At 43.4% G+C, this 23,335-nt stretch overlaps 1 protein-coding gene across 2 annotated transcripts in view; it reads right to left on the bottom strand.

Annotated features, from left to right (window-relative positions):
* Positions 1 to 22,556, bottom strand: part of SUN2 (Sad1 and UNC84 domain containing 2) — a 143,257-nt gene extending 120,701 nt beyond the window's left edge. The window contains exons 1-5 of one of the 2 annotated variants that reach the window (XM_053721310.1): positions 22,134 to 22,555; positions 18,853 to 18,969; positions 16,679 to 16,833; positions 13,449 to 13,595; positions 8,184 to 8,282 (exon numbers count right to left, since the gene is read on the bottom strand). In XM_053721310.1, coding sequence (XP_053577285.1) covers positions 8,184 to 8,282; positions 13,449 to 13,595; positions 16,679 to 16,833; positions 18,853 to 18,962 — 511 coding nt within the window. In that variant the 5' untranslated portion in view covers positions 18,963 to 18,969; positions 22,134 to 22,555. Of the gene's footprint in view, positions 1 to 8,183; positions 8,283 to 13,448; positions 13,596 to 16,678; positions 16,834 to 18,852; positions 18,970 to 22,133 lie in introns of both variants that reach the window. The other variant, XM_053721311.1, reaches the window with a different exon arrangement.
* Positions 22,557 to 23,335: the final 779 nt, after the last annotated feature.

The raw sequence follows: 23,335 nt of genomic DNA, 5'->3' as shown, positions 1-23,335 counted from the left end.
GGTCACAATTACCCAGGAAGGTCTCCGGAAGCATGTGCCATGAGACAGATGGTCCTGAGAAAGCCACGACAGGAGAGAGTCTCTTGTCGACTGGTCTAGATCTATCCTCTGAGACAGATCCGAATGGTCTCCGTTCCATTGTCTGAGCATGCATAATTGCAGAGCTCTCAAATGGAATCGAGCAAAGGGAATGATGTCCATGGAAGCAACCATCAGACCAATTACCTCCATAAATTGAGCCACTGATGGCCGAACAGTAGACTGAAGAGAGAGGAAAGGAGGAGAGAATTTTGGATTTTCTGACCTCCGTCAGAAAAATTTTCATAGATAGGGAATGTATTATGGTCCCTAAGAAAACCACCCTTGTAGCTGAAACAAGGGAACTCTTTTCCAGATTCACTTTCCAACCGTGGGAACGTAAAAAAGACAACAAGATCTCTGTATGATAGAGTTTGCTTGTTGAAAAGATGACGCCTGAACCAATATTTCTCCCAGGTATGGCACTACTGCAATTCCCCGGGACCTGATCACTGCCAAGAGAGCCCCCAGAACCTTTGAGAGAATTCTGGGAGCTGTGGCAAGTCCAAACGGAAGAGTCACAAACTGAAAGGGTTTGTCTAGAATCTCAGGAATTTGTGATGATCCCTGTTAATGGGAACATAAAGATACGCGTCCTTCAGGTGTATGGTCGTCATGAACTGACCATCTTGGACCAAAGGAAGAATGGAACGAATGGTTTCAAATTTGGAGGACGGTACCCTGAGAAACTTGTTGAGGCACTTTAGGTCTAAAATGGGTCAAAAAGTTCCCTCTTTTTTGGGAATCGCGAACAGATTTGAATAGAATCCTAGACCCTGTTCCCTTACTGGAACTATTACTCCCAGGGAAGAAAGGTCCTGAACGCAGTTCAAGAATGCCTCTTTTTACCTTGTCTGCAGATAATCTTGAGAGGTGGAATCTGCCCCTGGGAGGGAAAGTTTTTAATTCTATTTTGTAACCCTGAGATACTATGCCCACAGCCCAAGGATCTGGGACATCTTGTTTCCACGCTTGACAAAACACGGAAAGTCTGTCACCCACTTAATCTGATCCCGGACCCGGGGCTGACCCTTCATGCTTAGACTCAGCTGATGGTTTCTTTGATTGCTTCCCCTTTTTCCAAGACTGATTGGGCTTCCAGGAAGACTTGGACTGCTCCTGCTTGGAAGAGGGAGAGGAAGACTTTTGACCTTTGAAGTTACGAAAGGAACGAAAATTACTTTGACGTCCTTCGAGTCTGTTCTTCTTGTCTTTTCCACCCGTTTACTAGACTTCTTAGGGTTGACAACGACAGAAGTATTGGAGTCGTCCAAAGTAACCAATACCTCCTTTAACAGTACACAAAGGTGTTCAAGCTTAAATCTGAAGTTTACTTCTTCAGTATCAGATGAAGGAATAATACTGTTCGAATCTGAGATTTCACCCTCAGAGACTACCAATGTATCCTCCTCATCAGACTTATGAGGGAGGGCAACCTGCGTAGCAGTAGGTGGAACAGAAACCTTACTATCTGAATCTTTAATTTTCCTCTTGCGTTTTCCCAGCATAGGAAAAGCAGATAATGCCGCAGATACTGCAGAAGATACATGTGCAGCAAAATCTGAAGGCAAATAAACTTCTCTAGGAGGCTGAGAGGAACTGCAGGGCACTGTATATGACGCCATCTTGGGGCATTTAAGGAGAAATCTGTGGCACTGCCTGAACAGCATCATCCTGAGATACATTGGGCTCAGAGGGCAACAATTTATCTTTAAATTGAAGTGTTCTAGCTAAGCATGCAGCACAGAATTGCATAGGCAAAATTATTTGTGCCTCAAGGCATAACAAGCATTTGTGAAAAGACACAGTCTTGGTCCATGTCCATAATACTAAAGAAAAAATTCCATAAATTGTAGAAATTTTTTAAATACACTGTCATTTTAAGAATTTTTAATACCACAGCCGCTTAACGTTATGCAAAAATTATTTAAAATAATAAAGCCAATCAGGCCCCCTATACCTCAGACAGGCTGAGGTGCCTTACATACACAATTTGGCTGCCAAAAGTCTCTAAAACGATCATATAATAGACACTGAAGAGACTGAAATTCAATGACGCCGCTCCGTGAATATCCAACAGCAGAGAGAAGTCACATGACCGGCAGAGAGAGGAAACTACGCAGCAAGTAAAAGGCGCACGTTTCCCTTTACCTACAACATTGGAGATTAATTTACACAAACGCTCAAGCAGTCTGTCAGTTAGCCATTTTATAGCTAAGCAAGCAAAGAAAACCAACTGCTAAAATTTAAGTTTATACATAAATCCCTGTAAAAAACTTAAGTTACACAGTATTTCAACAAAATTAGCCCAAAGAAGAAAAACGTCCCAATAAAGGGAAGATTAACCCCTAGTCTCAACATACATAATGTGCCTGCCCACTGCCAAAGAAAATCCTGGATAAAGAATATTAAAAATGTCCCCATTTACTGCATATGACATTCTTCTGAAGTGCAAGTCTCCAAGACTTAGAAGACAAAAGCACTTACCTGCAGTCTAGCTGTCCAGCAGAAAGACAGCTCACAAGGCGAGAAAGGACACATACTCCTTACAGAGACCTGTAGAAAAAAGAAAGAACAGAGTAACCAACTCTGGCTTTCTGTACCATGGGCAGCAATGTGTTGGTAAACAAAGCAAGGACTACCTCACAACTTCCTAACTGCTTAAAAGCCACCACTACTCTACTAAAGAGATTGACGTGGACTCAGCTAAACCCAAATCCTTGCTTGCAGTGAAAAGTACCCGAAAAAGGAATTTGACACCAAACTTCACCTCCTATATTGACAGAAGCAAAAAGAATGACTGGGGATTATGGGTAGGAGAATGACACTTAACAGTTTTGCTGTGGTGCTCTTTGCCTCCTCCTGCTGGCCAGGAGTGATATTCCTACTATTAATTGAATTTGTGGACTCTCCATATCTTAGGAAGGAAAAAGACAATTCAAAAACAGAATCACTGAGTTGGAAAAAGGATCATCCCTGTGTGTCAGTATTTTGTTGAACCACTTTTTGCTTTAATTACAGCCTTTAGTCTGTTGGTATATGTTTCTACTAACTTTGCACATCTAGGACTGTGCAATATTTGCCCAGTCTTATTTACAGAACTGCTCCAGTTCCATTACATTTAATGGTGACTGTTTGTAAACTGCAGTCTACAAGTCATGCCACAGATATTCAATGGGGTTTAAGTCTGGGCTCTGTCTAGGCCATGCAAGGGCATTCACCTTTTTCTCCTTCAAAACACTGTGTGGTAATTTTTGCTGTGTGATTTGGGTCATTGTCATGTTGAAAGGTAAACCTTCTTCCTATTGACAACTTCCTAGCAGAGGACAGCAGATTTTCCTCAATAAATTGACTGTATTTTGCCCCATCCATTATTCCTTCTATCCTGACAAGTACTCCAGTGCCTGCTGCAGAGAAACACCCCCATAACAGGATATTACTACCTCCATGCTTTACCGTAGGTATGGTGTTATTTGGATGGTGAGCTGTATTGGATTTCCTCCAGATTTATCGTTTGGTGTTAAGGCCAAATAATTCAATTTTAGTCTCATCTGACCATAACACCTTTTTTTTTTCCCATGTGGCCTCAGAATCTCCTAGGTGTGTTATGGCAAAGCTCAGTCGTGACTGCATGTGGCCTTTCTTGAGGAGTGGCTTTTTTCTTGCAACCCTCCCAATACAAGCCACATTTGTGGAGAATTTGTGACATTGTTGTCACATGCACACAATGACCACTCTGTCATAAATTCCTGCAACTGCTTCAGAGTTGCTGTGGGCCTCTTGGAATCTTCTCTGACGAGTTTCCTCCTGGCTCTTTTATCCAGTTTGGAGTGACATCCTGATCCAGAGAGGGTCTGTGTTGTATCAAATACCTTCCACTTCTTAAAGTGAAGGTCCATTTTGATGAATTAGTGCCAAGTTTTTAATAAACCTATTAAAAACAAGGGCACTTTAATTCATCAAAATTGACATTTCACGGTTTTCTTCAAAAACGTTACCTTTTAATCCTGGCAGCCGCTCCAGCACTTCCACCGCCCATCACAAGCCATCTACGCGGGTCCAAAATGACGAATACGGCTTCCTCCAATCACAGCGTTGCATCAGGCCAAGATTCCCCTGGGGGGGAAGCTGTGATTAGAGGAAGCCTGATTCATCATTTCTGACGTCTGCAGAGGCTTCCGACGGGCGGGGGGAATCGCTGGAGCGGCATTCAGGATTAAAAGTTAAGTTTTTGAAGAAAACAGTGAAATGTCAATTTTGATGAATTAAAGTGCTCTTGTTTTTAATAGGCTTATTAAAAACCGGGCACTAATTCATCAAAATGGACCTTCAGTTTAATAATAGACTTTACTGTGCTTCTAGGCATTGATAAAGCCTTTGATATTTTCTTGTATCCATCTCCTGACTTGTGCCAGTCCACAACTTTATCCCGGAGATCTTTTGATAGTGCCATGCCACCCATAGTTTATTGTTTGCTTCAGTTGCAATACCAGGGACTGAGATGCTCCAGGAAAGCTATTTTCATGCTGAGCTAATCAATATGCCCACAGCTGATCACAGTTGAAGGTCAAATGGCTTTGTGTGTGCCGTTGAGAAAATGATTAGCTACACCTGATTGAGTTTACAAGTAATATTTCTAACTCAGTGATTCTGTTTTTGAATTGTCTTTATTTTTGCCTGACATGTTGGCGTTATATCTTTCACTTGAATGTTATAAGTTGCACTGAGTAATTACAACTGGATAAACAAAAACTACGTCTGTCTTTATTTCAGGCTGTAAAGCAACAAAATGTGATGTTTTCAAGGGGGGTTATTCGTTTCAGTACCCACTGTATAAAGAGTGGCATTTAGCTGTATAAAGAGTGGCATTTAGCTGTATAAAGAGTGGCATTTAGCTATATATAGAGAGCTATTAGCTGTATATAGAGAGCTATTAGCTGTATATAGAGAGCTATTAGCTGTATATAGAGAGCTATTAGCTGTATATAGAGAGCTATTAGCTGTATATAGAGAGCTATTAGCTGTATATAGAGAGCTATTAGCTGTATATAGAGAGCTATTAGCTGTATATAGAGAGCTATTAACTGTATATAGAGAGCTATTAACTGTATATAGAGAGCTATTAGCTGTATATAAAGTGTTATTAGCTGTATATAAAGTGTTATTTAGCTGTCTATAGAGAGCTATTAGCTGTATATAGAGTGGCATTTAGCTGTATATAGAGAGCTATTAGCTGTATATAGAGAGCTATTAGCTGTATATAGAGAGCTATTAGCTGTCTATAGAGAGCTATTAGCTGTCTATAGAGAGCTATTAGCTGTCTATAGAGAGCTATTAGCTGTCTATAGAGAGCTATTAGCTGTATATAGAGAGCTATTAGCTGTCTATAGAGAGCTATTAGCTGTATATAGAGAGCTATTAGCTGTATATAGAGAGCTATTAGCTGTATATAGAGAGCTATTAGCTGTATATAGAGAGCTATTAGCTGTATATAGAGAGCTATTAGCTGTATATAGAGAGCTATTAGCTGTATATAGTGTATTATTAGCTGTATATAAAGTGTTATTAGCTGTATATAGAGTGGTATTTAGCTGTCTATAGAGAGCTATTAGCTGTATATAGAGTGGCATTTAGCTGTATATAGAGAGCTATTAGCTGTATATAGAGAGCTATTAGCTGTCTATAGAGAGCTATTAGCTGTATATAGAGAGCTATTAGCTGTATATAGAGAGCTATTAGCTGTATATAGAGAGCTATTAGCTGTATATAGAGAGCTATTAGCTGTATATAGAGAGCTATTAGCTGTATATAGTGTATGATTAGCTGTATATAAAATGTTATTAGCTGTATATAGAGTGGTATTTAGCTGTATATAAAGTGTTAATAGCTGTATATAGAGTGGTATTAGCTGTATATAAAGTGTTATTAGCTGTATATAGAGTGGTATTTAGCTGTATATAAAGTGTTATTAGCTGTATATAGAGTGTATATACAGCTATACCACTCTATATACAGCTAATTACACTTTATATACAGCTAATACCACTCTATATACAGCTATACCACTCTATATACAGCTAATTAGAGTGGTATTAGCTGTATATAAAGTGTAATTAGCTGTATATAGAGTGGTATTTAGCTGTATATAAAGTGTTAATAGCTGTATATAGAGTGGTATTTAGCTGTATATAAAGTGTAATTAGCTGTATATAGAGTGGTATAGCTGTATATAAAGTTATTAGCTGTATATAGAGTGGTATAGCTGTATATAAAGTGTAATTAGCTGTATATAGAGTGGTATTTAGCTGTATATAAAGTGTAATTAGCTGTATAAAGAGTGGTATTAGCTGTATATAAAGTGTAATTAGCTGTATATAGAGTGGTATAGCTGTATATAAAGTGTTAATAGCTGTATATAGAGTGGTATAGCTGTATATAGAGTGGTATAGCTGTATATAGAGTGGTATAGCTGTATATAGAGTGGTATAGCTGTATATAAAGTGTTAATAGCTGTATATAGAGTGGTATAGCTGTATATAAAGTGTTAATAGCTGTATATAGAGTGGTATAGCTGTATATAGAGTGGTATAGCTGTATATAGAGTGGTATAGCTGTATATAGAGTGGTATAGCTGTATATAGAGTGGTATAGCTGTATATAGAGTGGTATAGCTGTATATAAAGTGTAATTAGCTGTATATAGAGTGGTATAGCTGTATATAAAGTGTTAATAGCTGTATATAAAGTGTTAATAGCTGTATATAGAGTGGTATAGCTGTATATAGAGTGGTATAGCTGTATATAGAGTGGTATAGCTGTATATAGAGTGGTATAGCTGTATATAGAGTGGTATAGCTGTATATAGAGTGGTATAGCTGTATATAGAGTGGTATAGCTGTATATAGAGTGGTATAGCTGTATATAGAGTGGTATAGCTGTATATAGAGTGGTATAGCTGTATATAGAGTGGTATAGCTGTATATAGAGTGGTATAGCTGTAAATAGAGTGGTATTAGCTGTATATAAAGTGTAATTAGCTGTATATAGAGTGGTATAGCTGTATATAAAGTTATTAGCTCTATATAGAGTGGTATTAGCTGTATATAAAGTGTTATTAGCTGTATATAGAGTGGTATTTAGCTGTATATAAAGTGTTATTAGCTGTATATAGAGTGGAATTAGCTGTATAAAGAGTGGTATTAGCTGTATATAAAGTGTAATTAGCTGTATATAGAGTGGTATAGCTGTATATAAAGTGTAATTAGCTGTATATAGAGTGGTATTAGCTGTATATAAAGTGTAATTAGCTGTATATAGAGTGGTATTTAGCTGTATATAAAGTGTTAATAGCTGTATATAGAGTGGAATTAGCTGTATATAGAGTGGAATTAGCTGTATATAAAGTGTAATTAGCTGTATATAGAGTGGTATAGCTGTATATAAAGTGTAATTAGCTGTATATAGAGTGGTATTAGCTGTATATAAAGTGTAATTAGCTGTATATAGAGTGGTATTTAGCTGTATATAAAGTGTTAATAGCTGTATATAGAGTGGTATTTAGCTGTATATAAAGTGTAATTAGCTGTATATAGTGGTATAGTTGTATATAAAGTTATTAGCTGTATATAGAGTGGTATAGCTGTATATAAAGTGTAATTAGCTGTATATAGAGTGGTATTTAGCTGTATATAAAGTGTAATTAGCTGTATATAGAGTGGTATAGCTGTATATAAAGTTATTAGCTGTATATAGAGTGGTATAGCTGTATATAAAGTGTAATTAGCTGTATATAGAGTGGTATTTAGCTGTATATAAAGTGTAATTAGCTGTATAAAGAGTGGTATTAGCTGTATATAAAGTGTAATTAGCTGTATATAGAGTGGTATAGCTGTATATAAAGTGTTAATAGCTGTATATAGAGTGGTATAGCTGTATATAGAGTGGTATAGCTGTATATAGAGTGGTATTAGCTGTATATAAAGTGTAATTAGCTGTATATAGAGTGGTATAGCTGTATATAAAGTGTTAATAGCTGTATATAGAGTGGTATAGCTGTATATAAAGTTATTAGCTGTACAGATACAGGGAATCCTCTTTATCACTGACCTGGAAATGAAATGACAAGCCATGGCAGCCGCCCAACACGACGAGCCCAGCGCTTCCACCAAGAGACAGGCAGAGCTCCCTCATCCAAGTGAGACTGACCTGGGGCAGGACGACAGCTGTGTGGGTACTAATGCTATATGCTGAGTCTTGTGTTCTTTCATATCAGCGATGTCTAATCTAGCACAATAACCGGTCATACTATTGCAATGGTTAAAGGGCCATGATACCCAAATGTTTAAACAATTGAAAGAGCTGCAGCATAGCTATAAAAAGCCGACTGGAAAATATCTCCTGAACATCTCTATGTAAAAAAGAAAGATATTTTACCTCAAAAGTTCCTCAGTAGCCACATCCCATTATAAAGGACTTCTAAGCAGCATATTAGTATGTCTGTCCCGGGACAGCTAAGGTAGTGAGCTTTGTGCACTCTCATCTTATTTCCCTATTCAGTTTAAAGGAAGTTTACTATGAAATCTCATGAGAGTTAAAGGGACAGTCTACACAAGAATTTTTATTGAGTGAAAAGATAGATAATCCCTTTATTACCCATTCCCTAGTTTTGCATAACCAACACAGTTATATAAATACACTTTTTACCTCTGTGATTATCTTGTATCTAAGTCTCTGCAAACTGCCCCCTTATTTCAGACCTTTTGACAGACATCCATTTTAGCCAATCAGAGCTTGCTCACTGGAAATTCACGTGCGTGAGCAGTGTTATCTATATGACATACATGAACCAACACCCTCTAGTGGTGAAAAACTGTCAAAATGCCCTCAGAGAAGAGGCGGCCTTCAAGGGCTTAGAAATTAGCATATGAACCTCCTAGGTTTAGCTTTCAACTAAGAATACCAAGAGAACAGAGCAAAATTGGTGATAAAAGTAAATTTGAAAATTCTTTAAAATTACATTCTCTATCTGAATCATGAAAGTTTATTTTAAACTAGACTGTCCTTTTAAGTCAAACCTCATGAGATAACAGTAAGAGAGTTCATGAATTCAGCACTGTTGATTCTGATTGGCTGCTGTTCATTTCTTCATTTATTTATTTTTTACCTGCAGCTGGGAGCAGCTGAGTATAACTTTTTACACAGAACTTACTCTGCTGAGCTGAGGAGATTGTGAGGTAAAATATCTTCCTTTTTTACATAGAGATGCTCAGGTGATATTTACTGTCAGCTTTTTACACTTATACTGCATCAGTTTCAAGTGATTTAGTATACGAGTATTATGTCCCTTTAATGTTTGTTGTCATCAGGATATAAAAAGCCAAGATGGCTACTACAAGACAGGAATATGTAAATCAGAAACCTGAATATCAAATACCACAAAGAAAAGTCCCAGCATGCATAGGGTCAGGGTAGGTACCTCTCACAGACGGTGACCAGATATTGCAACGCGGCTATTTACTGAGGCCTAGCATGGCACCAAGATCATTAAATACCAGATATATAACTGACCTGGTCAAAATGCTCAGCGCTCTACACTGCCTGCCATCTGTTAGAGACCAGAGTGCATTGTCAGTGACCTACATAATATCTAACGTTTGTAAGGATTTAACCATTTTCTCAAAGCTATTTATTATGTACAGAGTCTGTATCTACCCTAAACTCATACAGGATGGAATAGTCTCTAGGGCCCGTACCTGTGTAACACACATATCCTGTGCATGGCATCTCTAGGGCACGTGCCTGTGTAACACACATATCCTGTGCATGGCATCTCTAGGGCACGTACCTGTGTAACACACATATCCTGTGCATGGCATCTCTAGGGCACGTGCCTGTGTAACACACATATCCTGTGCATGGCATCTCTAGGGCACGTGCCTGTGTAACACACATATCCTGTGCATGGCATCTCTAGGGCCCGTACCTGTGTAACACACATATCCTGTGCATGGCATCTCTAGGGCACGTGCCTGTGTAACACACATATCCTGTGCATGGCATCTCTAGGGCACGTACCTGTGTAACACACATGCTGTGCATGGCATCTCTAGGGCACGTACCTATGTAACACACAAATCCTGTGCATGGCATCTCTAGGGCACGTACCTGTGTAACACACAAATCCTGTGCATGGCATCTCTAGAGCACGTACCTGTGTAACACACATGCTGTGCATGGCATCTCTAGGGCACGTACCTGTGTAACACACAAATCCTGTGCATGGCATCTCTAGAGCATGTACCTGTGTAACACACATGCTGTGCATGGCATCTCTGGGGCACGTACCTGTGTAACACATGCTGTGCATGGCATTTTTAGGGCACGTACCATGTACCTGTGTAACACACATATCCTGTGCATGGCATCTCTAGGGCACGTACCTGTGTAACACACATGCTGTGCATGGCATCTCTAGGGCACGTACCTGTGTAACACACATGCTGTGCATGGCATTTTTAGGGCACGTACCATGTACCTGTGTAACACACATGCTGTGCATGGCATCTCTAGGGCACGTACCTGTGTAACACACATATCCTGTGCATGGCATCTCTAGGGCACGTACCTATGTAACACACATGCTGTGCATGGCATTTTTAGGGCACGTACCATATACCTGTGTAACACACATATCCTGTGCATGGCATCTCTAGGGCACGTACCTGTGTAACACACATGCTGTGCATGGCATCTCTAGGGCACGTACCTGTGTAACACACATATCCTTTGCATGGCATCTCTAGGGCACGTACCTGTGTAACACACATATCCTTTGCATGGCATCTCTAGGGCACGTACCTGTGTAACACACATATCCTTTGCATGGCATCTCTAGGGCACGTACCTGTATAACACACATATCCTTTGCATGGCATCTCTAGGGCACGTACCTGTGTAACACACATATCCTTTGCATGGCATCTCTAGGGCCCGTACCTGTGTAACACACATGCTGTGCATGGCATCTCTAGGGCCCGTACCTGTGTAACACACATATGCTGTGCATGGCATCTCTAGGGCACGTACCTGTGTAACACACATGCTGTGCATGGCATCTCTAGGGCACGTACCTGTGTAACACACATGCTGTGCATGGCATCTCTAGGGCACGTACCTGTGTAACACACATACTGTGCATGGCATCTCTAGGGCACGTGCCTGTGTAACACACATGCTGTGCATGGCATCTCTAGGGCACGTACCTATGTAACACACAAATCCTGTGCATGGCATCTCTAGGGCACGTACCTATGTAACACACATATACTGTGCATGGCATCTCTAGGGCACGTACCTGTGTAACACACATGCTGCGCATGGCATCTCTAGGGCACGTGCCTGTGTAACACACATGCTGTGCATGGCATCTCTAGGGCACGTACCTGTGTAACACACATATCCTGTGCATGGCATCTCTAGGGCACGTACCTATGTAACACACATATACTGTGCATGGCATCTCTAGGGCACGTACCTGTGTAACACACATGCTGTGCATGGCATCTCTAGGGCACGTACCTGTGTAACACACATGCTGTGCATGGCATTTTTAGGGCACGTACCGGTGTAACACACATATCCTGTGCATGGCATCACTAGGGCACGTACCTATGTAACACATATCCTGTGCATGGCATCTCTAGGGCACGTACCTGTGTAACACACATGCTGTGCATGGCATCTCTAGGGCACGTACCTGTGTAACACACATATCCTGTGCATGGCATCTCTAGGGCACGTACCTGTGTAACACACATATCCTGTGCATGGCATCTCTAGGGCACGTACCTGTGTAACACACATGCTGTGCATGGCATCTCTAGGGCACGTACCTGTGTAACACACATATCCTGTGCATGGCATCTCTAGGGCACGTACCTGTGTAACACACATATCCTGTGCATGGCATCTCTAGGGCACGTACCTGTGTAACACACATGCTGTGCATGGCATCTCTAGGGCACGTACCTGTGTAACGCACATATCCTGTGCATGGCATCTCTAGGGCACGTACCTGTGTATGGCATCTCTAGGGCACGTACCTGTGTAACACACATATCCTGTGCATGGCATCTCTAGGGCAGTACCAGGTACCTGTGTAACACACATATCCTGTGCATGGCATCTCTAGGGCAGCACCAGGTACCTGTATAACCCACATATCCTGTGCATGGCATCTCTAGGGCACGTACCTGTGTATGGCATCTCTAGGGCACGTACCTGTGTAACACACACACCCTGTGCATGGCATCTCTAGGGCAGCACCAGGTACCTGTGTAACACACATATCCTGTGCATGGCATCTCTAGGGCAGCACCAGGTACCTGTATAACCCACATATCCTGTGCATGGCATCTCTAGGGCAGCACCAGGTACCTGTGTAACACACACACCCTGTGCATGGCATCTCTAGGGCAGTACCAGGTACCTGTGCAATACACATATCCTGTGCATGGCATCTCTAGGGCAGCACCAGGTACCTGTGTAACACACATATCCTGTGCATGGCATCTCTAGGGCAGCACCAGGTACCTGTATAACCCACATATCCTGTGCATGGCATCTCTAGGGCAGCACCAGGTACCTGTGTAACACACACACCCTGTGCATGGCATCTCTAGGGCAGCACCAGGTACCTGTGCAATACACATATCCTGTGCATGGCATCTCTAGGGCAGCACCAGGTACCTGTATAACCCACATATCCTGTGCATGGCATCTCTAGGGCAGCACCAGGTACCTGTGTAACACACACACCCTGTGCATGGCATCTCTAGGGCAGTACCAGGTACCTGTGCAATACACATATCCTGTGCATGGCATCTCTAGGGAAGTACCAGGTATCTGTGTAACACACATATCCTGTGCATGGCATCTCTAGGGCAGCACCAGGTACCTGTGTAACACACATATCCTGTGCATGGCATCTCTAGGGCAGCACCAGGTACCTGTGTAACACACATATCCTGTGCATGGCATCTCTAGGGCAGCACCAGGTACCTGTATAACCCACATATCCTGTGCATGGCATCTCTAGGGCAGCACCAGGTACCTGTGTAACACACACACCCTGTGCATGGCATCTCTAGGGCAGTACCAGGTACCTGTGCAATACACATATCCTGTGCATGGCATCTCTAGGGAAGTACCAGGTATCTGTGTAACACACATATCCTGTGCATGGCATCTCTAGGGCAGTACCAGGTACCTGTGTAACACACATATCCTGTGCATGGCATCTCTAGGGCAGTACCAGGTACCTGTGTAACACACATATCCTGTGCATGGCATCTCTAGGGCAGTACCAGGTACCTGTGTAATCCTCTTCAGATGAGTATCCGGAGGATGATGTGGACTGGTCATATGTGGGCTGAGGTTCCAAGAGGCTGTTCTTGCTGCTGCTGTACGTAGAACTATAGGTGGTCTCTGATCCCATCCTCTTACGCACTAAGTCATCTCCTAGGGGCAGACGGGATGTTGGTATCAGGTGAGAACAACAGAAAAGCATCAAATCTCACAGGTCAGAGAGCACCAGGATCTGTTCAGCTTTACGTTTAGGTTTTTTATCCTATGATCTTTATTGGGATTACACAACAATCACAAGACGAGATAGGAGTCCAACTCATTCCGCTACGTTTAGGTTTAACTAGATTTACACAAATTGTTCTGCTTAAAAGGGACATGAAACCCATTTTTTTCTTTCATGATTCAGATAGAGCAGAGGATTTAAAACAACTTTATAATTTACTTATGTTATCAAATTGTCTTTGTTCACTTGGCATCTTTTGTTGAAAAGCAAAGAGGTAAGCTCAGGAGCAGTAACACTACTAGGAGCTAGTGTGGTGGTTGTACATATATGCTTCTTGTCATTGGCTTACCAAGGTGTTCAACTAGCTCCCAGTAGTGCATTGCTGCTCCTTCAAAGAATACCAAGAGAATGAATCAAAAGTGATAACAAAAGTAATTTGAAATGTGTTTAAAATGTATTCTCTTGAAAAAAAAATGGAGAAAGATAAGTAGCACTTCTGCGGCTGTATATTCCTCTAGAGAAAGCCCACATGTAAAGCGGGTGAAACGCGTAGTGATGTTTTGTCCCTCATCACCTTCCATAGGATCATCCATAGACGCTACAGCACGCCCTAACATCGCCTTTCCAAACACGGATCACAGGAGTTCGGAAATAGGACTCAGACGCTGTGCTGTCACGTAAAGCCACTGAAGGATAATAGACGAGTGGACGTTTTTTTATATTGATGTGCTTAACTTTAAATGTGTTGATGTAAGTGTATATAAACAACTCGTATACGCTGTGCAAATAAATGCCACTGTGAACCCCCTATTACTGGAAGTCAAAAGATTATTAAAATGATTTTTCCTTCCAAAAATATTGTATTTGTTTAGATGCATCTCAAATCTATTTAAAACAACTGCATTCACTCATCCTCTGTTTGGAGGGGGAAGAAACCAAGAATAGCATCAAGTTTTGCAACGCCCCTTCTCTAAAGGGGGGGGGGGGGGCTTTTCACAATATTTTTTTGTACCGCGATACTATCAGATTGTCGCACCTGACTGTGTGGAGTAATTAAAAAAAAATATATACCTGGGTGTTTAGGGTTAAAGGGACAGTATACATGAATTTTCATATAACGGCATGTAATAGACACTACTATAAAGAGGAATATGCACAGAAACTGACCTAAAAATCCAGTATAAAACCGTTTAAAAACTTACTTACAAGCTCCCAGTTTAGCTCTGTTAATGAGGTTAGGCTGGGACACCCAGTGAAAGGGGCTGGAAAGCAAAAAGAGCAGACCCCCCCCTCCCCTGCATATAAATAGACCCATTATACAAACAGGAATCTGTAGACATCAGTATACATCTAAAACGTTGGGGCTTGGCTAGGAGTCTGAAAATCAGCACAATCTTATTAAAAAAATAAGCAAAACTATAGATTGTTACAAAAACACTCCCAGATGGGCTGTATAAATGTATCATCTACAAAACATTTATGCAAAGACAAACCTAGTATACAATGTCCCTTTAAGTCAGCCTTGTTACCAAATGATCGCTCTCTCATTATAGACAAACTGAACTAAATGTTACTAATGAAATATTAGGAAATTGTAACGTTTGGCGCACACTAAGGAACCATAAGGGAATCGCTCCCCATCCATCTCCTATACATGGACCTAGAGGCTTACTTAAAGGGACAGTGTAGTCAAAATTAAACGTTCGTGATTCAGATAGAGCAGCAATTTTAAACAACTTTCCATTTTACTTTTATTATCAATTTTGCTTAATTCTCTTGATATAAATTTGTTGAAAAGCATATCTAAATAGCCTCAGTAGCTGCCGCGTGTGATTCTTCAACAAAGGATATCTAAAGAATGAAGCCAATTAGATAATAGAAGTAAATTGGAATGTTGTTTAAAATTGTATTCTCTATCCGAACCATGAAAGAAATATTGGGTTTCATGTCCCTTTAAGGGTGCAAAGATTTATCCTGATGCTGAACGAAATGTTGGAGAAGATGACGATATGAGGAAAACGGGACCGATCATTATTTGGTGGTCATGTCCAAAAAAACACACAAATATTTGGGAAGTGTAGGATTTATGTTTACAAACTACTGAATCCACTACATGTTGGAGTTAATAAATGACCACTCTTGATAATTATACAAAACTGCTGCTAAGATACTGAGCCGCCTGCATACAACAAGCTGAACACATGGCAGATTATCAAGCATTTCATAATACAATAGACAGAGCGGATAGGTACTGGGAGATCAACTAGATCAAATAGTTAACGAGGTCCCGATAAGCTATGGTCTATTCCTGATTGGATGGATATTATGCTACCAACTTACAAGTTCCCCGCCCCTTTTTTCCCCTCTTCTTCTTCCTTGAACTCTTGATCCTTGAGCAGTGAGAAGCATTTATATTCCATGTTAATAAATAATTTAGCCAGACATGAATAGGCAATAACTATTGGTGTAGCTTTAAACAATTAGATCTTTGGCTGCCTTTTATATTCAGACTTGAGTATTCAAATTTGGTTATTTTTTTTATATATATTTGTTCTTCGTTCTGGATAAAAGTCTTTGTAAATACAAAGACTTGTTCTCAAACAACCGAGTGAGTAGAGATACTCTTGCTTGATAGACTTATACCTTTGCGCTTGAACAAAAATAACTTTATATAGTTTGGATATGATATTTGTTTAGACATTCTTCGTTTTTCTCAAAATGGTTGTCCTATGTTTGTGATGTTGTACCATTATTAAAATACACTTAAAAAAAGTATTCTCTATCTGAATAATGAAAGGAAATTTTTGGGTTTCATGTCCCTTTGAGTCCTCTGGAATCCGGGACCCAAACCTTTCTCACGGCAAAACCCCAACTTATGGCTGTGCTTATGGGGAGGGTGGGTCTGCTCTGGGAATATTACCCACAATGCAGCAGAACCAGATGGGCAGATCCAGGTGCCAACCTAGGCCAACTTTAAAGTATAGCTGAGCTCTGAAGCAGGAGGTCCTCTCACCTAAGTAAGGTCCACCATAGTCATCGTCCCGCAGACCATAGGAGCCTCCCAATCTGTCTCTGCTTACGTAGGTGGAGGTCTCGCTGTAATACTCCCGGCTCTCCTGGGGGATGGAGGGGACTCGTTTTATGGTGGTCACTTTCTTCCTCAAAGTCCTATAAGAGACAAATACAGCAGTCACAACACAAACAGGGTGATGTAATTACGCCATCACATATGCAGGGGTCACAAAACGATCAGGGCGACGCGATTGCACAACACGATATGGGCGGCGCAATTACACAACACAATCAGGGCGACGCGATTACACAACACAATCAGGGTGACAAGGTTACACAACGCAATCAGGGTAATAAGGTTACAACATGAAATATGCACGAGGTAAGCAGAATGACCGGCTGGTACTGAGTAAACTATAAATCATACTGCATCTGGGTAACCACATTAAATGGGCACAGACTGACTATATTGGTTGTTGTTGATGGGAATGTCGTCCCAACAGCAATACAGTAGTTGCTAAAATACTGCACCAATGATGCCGCCTGTGCACAAATGCTGCACCTTATTTACCTGCACTGCCTGGGAATACCAGGTCTGAGGCTTGGTTACAAAAAACATAGACTTTCTTTTAGCCTTGGTGATGCAAAGGGGGCATAAGCAAATACCAGTGACAAAGACAGAGCCACCGATATAAGGGTAAAAGGTCCGCAGTATCACAGCTGCGCTATCACTGACTATGATCTCACTGTGCGTCTAAGTGAGGTACTACCGCGCAGCGTGAGTACTGTACTACCGAGCAGGGTGTGGAAGTACTGTGCAGCTTGTGTGAGTACTGTACTACCGAGCAGGGTGTGTGAGTACTGTACTACCGAGCAGGGTGTGTGAGTACTGTGCAGCTTGTGTGAGTACTGTACTACCGAGCAGGGTGTGTGAGTACTGTACTACCGAGCAGGGTGTGTGAGTACTGTGCAGCTTGTGTGAGTACTGTACTACCGAGCAGGGTGTGTGAGTATTGTGCAGCTTGTGTGAGTACTGTACTACCGAGCAGGGTGTGTGAGAATTGTGCAGCTTGTGCGAGTACTGTACTACCGAGCAGGGTGTGCGAGTATTGTGCAGCTGGTGTGAGTACTGTACTACCGAGCAGAGTGTGTAAGAATTGTGCAGCTTGTGTGAGTACTGTACTACCGAGCAGGGTGTGCGAGTATTGTGCAGCTTGTGCGAGTACTGTACTACCGAGCAGAGTGTGTAAGAATTGTGCAGCTTGTGTGAGTACTGTACTACCGAGCAGGGTGTGTGAGTATTGTGCAGCTTGTGCGAGTACTGTACTACAGAGCAGGATGTGTGAGTACTGTGCAGCTTGTGTGAGTACTGTACTACCGAGCTGTGATGTGTGAGTATTGTGCAGCTTGTGTGAGTACTGTACTACCGAGCAGGGTGTGTGAGTATTGTGCAGCATGTGCGAGTACTGTACTACCGCTGTGCAGCGCGTGTGAGTATTGTGCAGTGTGTGAGTACGGTACTACAGAGCAGCATGTGTAGGTGCTATGCAGATTTCCTGTGTCACTGTTTCCTCTGCACTCACCACAGGAAGTGTCTGCAAACGTCTGCAGAACTGAGACACACAGAAAATGTGCACTGTGCAATACACACCACACAGCTCTCTGTATAACACACACACACAGCCTCACCTCCCCAGGCTCTCTCTGTATAACACACACACAGCCTTACCTCCCCAGGCTCTCTCTGTATAACACACACACAGCCTCACCTCCCCGGCTTTCTCTGTATAACACACACACAGCCTTACCTCCCCGGCCTCTCTCTGTATAACACACACACAGCCTCACCTCCCCGGCTTTCTCTGTATAACACACACACAGCCTCACCTCCCCAGGATTTCTCTGTATAACACACACACACACAGCCTCACCTCCCCAGGCTCTCTCCGTATAACACAAACACAGCCTCACCTCCCCAGGATCTCTCTCTGTATAACACACACACAGCCTCACCTCCCCAGGCTCTCTCTGTATAACACACACACAGCCTCACCTCCCCAGGCTCTCTCTGTATAACACACACACACAGCCTCACCTCCCCAGGCTCTCTCTGTATAACACACACACAGCCTCACCTCCCCAGGCTCTCTCTGTATAACACACACACAGCCTCACCTCCCCGGGCTCTCTCTATCTCTGTATAGTACATGACTCTCCACACTACTGGTGCTGATACGGTCGTCCTCGAGCTCTGGGGCCCCTAGGCGTTTGCTCCGCCGTGACATGTTCTTCCTGTTATAGAGAAAAGACCTCGATAAGCAAAACAGCTACAGATCCCCAGCTCTCACCTGCCTGTCACATACAGAGGCCCACACTGCCCCCCTCCCCCACTCTACTTGCTACCCAGGGTGGGTCTGGCAAACACAAATCCAGGTTTTATTGCCCCCACTTTATATGCTCTGCTAATCCCACATAGAAAACCTAAAGACTACACTCTTCTTTGTAGTTTGTTTTATTAACTCAACTGGGCCGTTTAACACCTTATCTGCCAGAATCTACATTCACTCCGGTAGCCAAAGAGTTAAACATGGTTCCTGTCCCTACGCAAGTGCCTGGCAGGCTCAGACTGGTGCGAGCTCTAGAGCAAACACCTTAGAACATAATCACTGCTGTGACTTATCTGAGTGACTTTCCTGCAGTTTATGTGATCTGATCACCATCTCTCAGTTTATTGCACCCTGTGGGCGGGATTATAGCAGCTTTAAAAGGGACATGAAACACATTGTTCCTTCATGATTCAGATGAAGCATACTATATACTTCTAGTATGTGCTTCATTCTCTTGGTATCCATTTTTTAAAAGCATACCTAGGTAGGCTCAGAAGCAGCAGTGAACTACCGGGAACTAAGTGCTGACTGCCAACATATCCCTCTAGTTATTGGCTCGCTATATGTGCTCAGCTAGCTCCCAGTAGTCCATCGCTGCTCCTTTAACAAAGGATACCAAGAGAATTAAGCAAAGTTTGATAATAGAAGTAAATTGGAAAATTGATTAAAATTCTAAGCTCTATTTGAATCATGAAAGAACATGGTTAGCTTTCATGTCTCACATTGCCTGCTAACATTTTATAACATTAGGAGATTAATAAAGAGTGAGCCTTGGTGTACACTGGCTGTGATCTTGTTCTGACTAAGGGATCTGGTGCTGTCTGACCAGTGATCTGTGAGAGAAGCGTTAAACACTTTACTGGACTTTGGTTGTACAATACACAGTAAAAGTGAAAGTAACAACAGGTGCTTTGATGACGGTCAGAGATGGCACCGAGAAAAAGAGCAGAAGTGGTACATCAGGGGATAGACAGTAACACCAGGGCTGCTGAGAGTGGGTACCAGGGAAGGACATTAATGGTGGGCACAGGAGGGTAACAGTGGGCACACTAGGGATCTAATCCCACAGGAGGGTAACAGTGGGCACACTAGGGATCTAATCCCACAGGAGGGTAACAGTGGGCACACTAGGGATCTAATCCCACAGGAGGGTAACAGTGGGCACACTAGGGATTTAATCCCACAGGAGGGCAACAGCAGGCTCACTAGGGATCTAATGACACAGGAGGGTAACAGTGGGCACACTAGGGATCTAATCCCACAAGAGGGTAACAGTGGGCACACTAGGGATCTAATCCCACAGGAGGGTAACAGTGGGCACACTAGGGATCTAATCCCACAGGAGGGTAACAGTGGGCACACTAGGGATCTAATCCCACAGGAGGGTAACAGTGGGCACACTAGGGATTTAATCCCACAGGAGGGCAACAGCAGGCTCACTAGGGATCTAATGACACAGGAGGGTAACAGTGGGCACACTAGGGATCTAATCCCACAAGAGGGTAACAGTGGGCACACTAGGGATCTAATCCCACAAGAGGGTAACAGTGGGCACACTAGGGATCTAATCCCACAGGAGGGTAACAGTGGGCACACTAGGGATTTAATCCCACAGGAGGGCAACAGCAGGCTCACTAGGGATCTAATCTCACAGGAGGGCAACAGCAGGCTCACTAGGGATCTAATGACACAGGAGGGTAACAGTGGGCACACTAGGGATCTAATCCCACAAGAGGGTAACAGTGGGCACACTAGGGATCTAATCCCACAGGAGGGTAACAGCGGGCACACTAGGGATCTAATCCCACAGGAGGGTAACAGCGGGCACACTAGGGATCTAATCCCACAAGAGGGTAACAGTGGGCACACTAGGGATCTAATCCCACAGGAGGGTAACAGTGGGCACACTAGGGATCTAATCCCACAGGAGGGTAACAGTGGGCACACTAGGGATCTAATCCCACAGGAGGGTAACAGTGGGCACACTAGGGATCTAATCCCACAGGAGGGTAACAGTGGGCACACTAGGGATCTAATCTCACAGGAGGGCAACAGCAGGCTCACTAGGGATCTAATGACACAGGAGGGCAACAGCAGGCTCACTAGGGATCTAATGACACAGGAGGGTAACAGCAGGATCACTAGGGATCTAATCCCACAGGAGGGTAACAGCAGGCTCACTAGGGATCTAATGACAAAGGAGGGTAACAGTGGGCTCACTAGGGATCTAATGAAACAGGAGGGTAACAGTAGGCTCACTAGGGATCTAATGACAAAGGAGGGTAACAGTGGGCTCACTAGGGATCTAATGAAACAGGAGGGTAACAGTAGGCTCACTAGGGATCTAATGACACAGGAGGGTAACAGTAGGCACACTAGGGATCTAATGACAAAGGAGGGTAACAGTGGGCTCACTATGGATCTAATGACAAAGGAGGGTAACAGTGGGCTCACTATGGATCTAATGACAAAGGAGGGTAACAGTGGGCTCACTATGGATCTAATGACAAAGGAGGGTAACAGTGGGCTCACTATGGATCTAATGACACAGGAGGGTAACAGCAGGATCACTAGGGATCTAATGACACAGGAGGGTAACTGCAGGATCACTAGAGATCTAATCACACAGGAGGGTAACAGCAGGATCACTAGAGATCTAATCACACAGGAGGGTAACAGTGGGTGCAATAGAGTTCACACTGCTGGTGGGTACACAGGCGTTGAATCACACTGCTTGATAGGGTGGGCACACGGGGGAAACACACTGCTGGATAGGGTGGGCACACAGAGGGGGTATCACACTGCTGGTTAGGGTGGGCACACAGAGGCGGTATCACACTGCTAGTTAGGGTGGGCATCACACTGCTAGTTAAGGTGAATACACAGGGGGGTCTCACACTGCTAGTTAGGATGGGCACACAGGGGGACTCACACTGCTGGACAGGGTGGGCACACAGGGGGGGACTCACACTGCTGGATAGGGCGAGCACACAGGGGGGTAAGAGAGGGCACATATACTACTTGGGGAGACTAAGGCAGGAAGAAACAAAAGGCAAAACATACAGTTACCTAACGAGGCAGATAATCTTCTGTTAGCTTCTAGTTGCGAAAAATCCCAATGTGACAGCTGGGGAGCCCACCCGTGAGCAGTCACAGGGCAATAACTAGCAGTTCCCGGTGACAGTAATGACAATAACGAGCAGCTCCCGGTGACAGTGACACACGGGCTCACAGTGCTGTCATCTGGGGCCGCAGTACAGTGCTGGTCTCTCTCAGGATTGGCCAGTTCATCTGTCCATCAGGCAGTATGCGGCAGCTGATTGGGCGGTTTGAACTTGCGGGTGTGAGGTAACTAAGCCTGCAGGAAAGGGCTGATCTGATCCAAACGGCCGTGTAACCCCCGCAGCTCCGTGTGCGGCAGTGATGGGGTTAAAGACTCCAGAGCCCCCTGGTGGTTACGTTCCCCGCGAGCTCTGATCTTCCTCCCGGCACCTCCGCGCCCCAACTCGCCCACCTCTTTGTTTGGGTGTCTGTAGCATATTTGCCCCGCCCCTTTCTGTCTGTCCCGCCCCTCTTGTGTTTATGTCTGTCTGTCTTCCTCATGTGTTTATGTCTGTCTGTCTTCCTCTTTGTCTGTCCCGCCCCTCCTGTCTTTATGTCTGTCTGCCCCCTGTTGTCTACCTCCTCTTGTATTTATGTCTGTGTGCCCCCTCCTGTCTTTGTCTGTCTGCCCCCTACTGTCTTGTCTGTCTGCTCCCTCCTGTCTTTATGTCTGTTTGCCCCCTCCTGTCTTTATGTCTGTTTGCCCCCTCCTGTCTTTATGTCTGTCTGCCCCCTCCTGTCTTTATGTCTGTTTGCCCCCTCCTGTCTTTATGTCTGTCTGCCCCCTCCTGTCTTTATGTCTGTCTGCCCCCTCCTGTCTTTATGTCTGCCTGCCCCCTCCTGTCTTTATGTCTGTCTGCCCCCTCCTGTCTTTATGTCTGCCTGCCCCCTCCCGTCTTTATGTCTGCCTGCCCCCTCCTGTCTTTATGTCTGTCTGCCCCCTCCTGTCTTTATGCCTGTCTGCTCCCTCCTATGTTTATTTATGTCTGTCTGCCCCCTCCTGTCTTTATGTCTGTCTGCCCCCTCCTATGTTTATTTATGTCTGTCTGCCCCCTCCTGTCTTTATGTCTGTCTGCCCCCTCCTATGTTTATTTATGTCTGTCTGCCCCCTCCTGTCTTTATGTCTGGATTCTCTCCACTTCTCCCGACCAAATCCAGGAGGCAGGTGT

This window comes from Bombina bombina, chromosome 7 (genome assembly GCF_027579735.1).
Source record: "Bombina bombina isolate aBomBom1 chromosome 7, aBomBom1.pri, whole genome shotgun sequence".
Taxonomy (NCBI): domain Eukaryota; kingdom Metazoa; phylum Chordata; class Amphibia; order Anura; family Bombinatoridae; genus Bombina; species Bombina bombina.
Note: the sequence above shows the minus strand (reverse complement) of the source record. Positions and strands in the feature narration are given on the sequence as shown.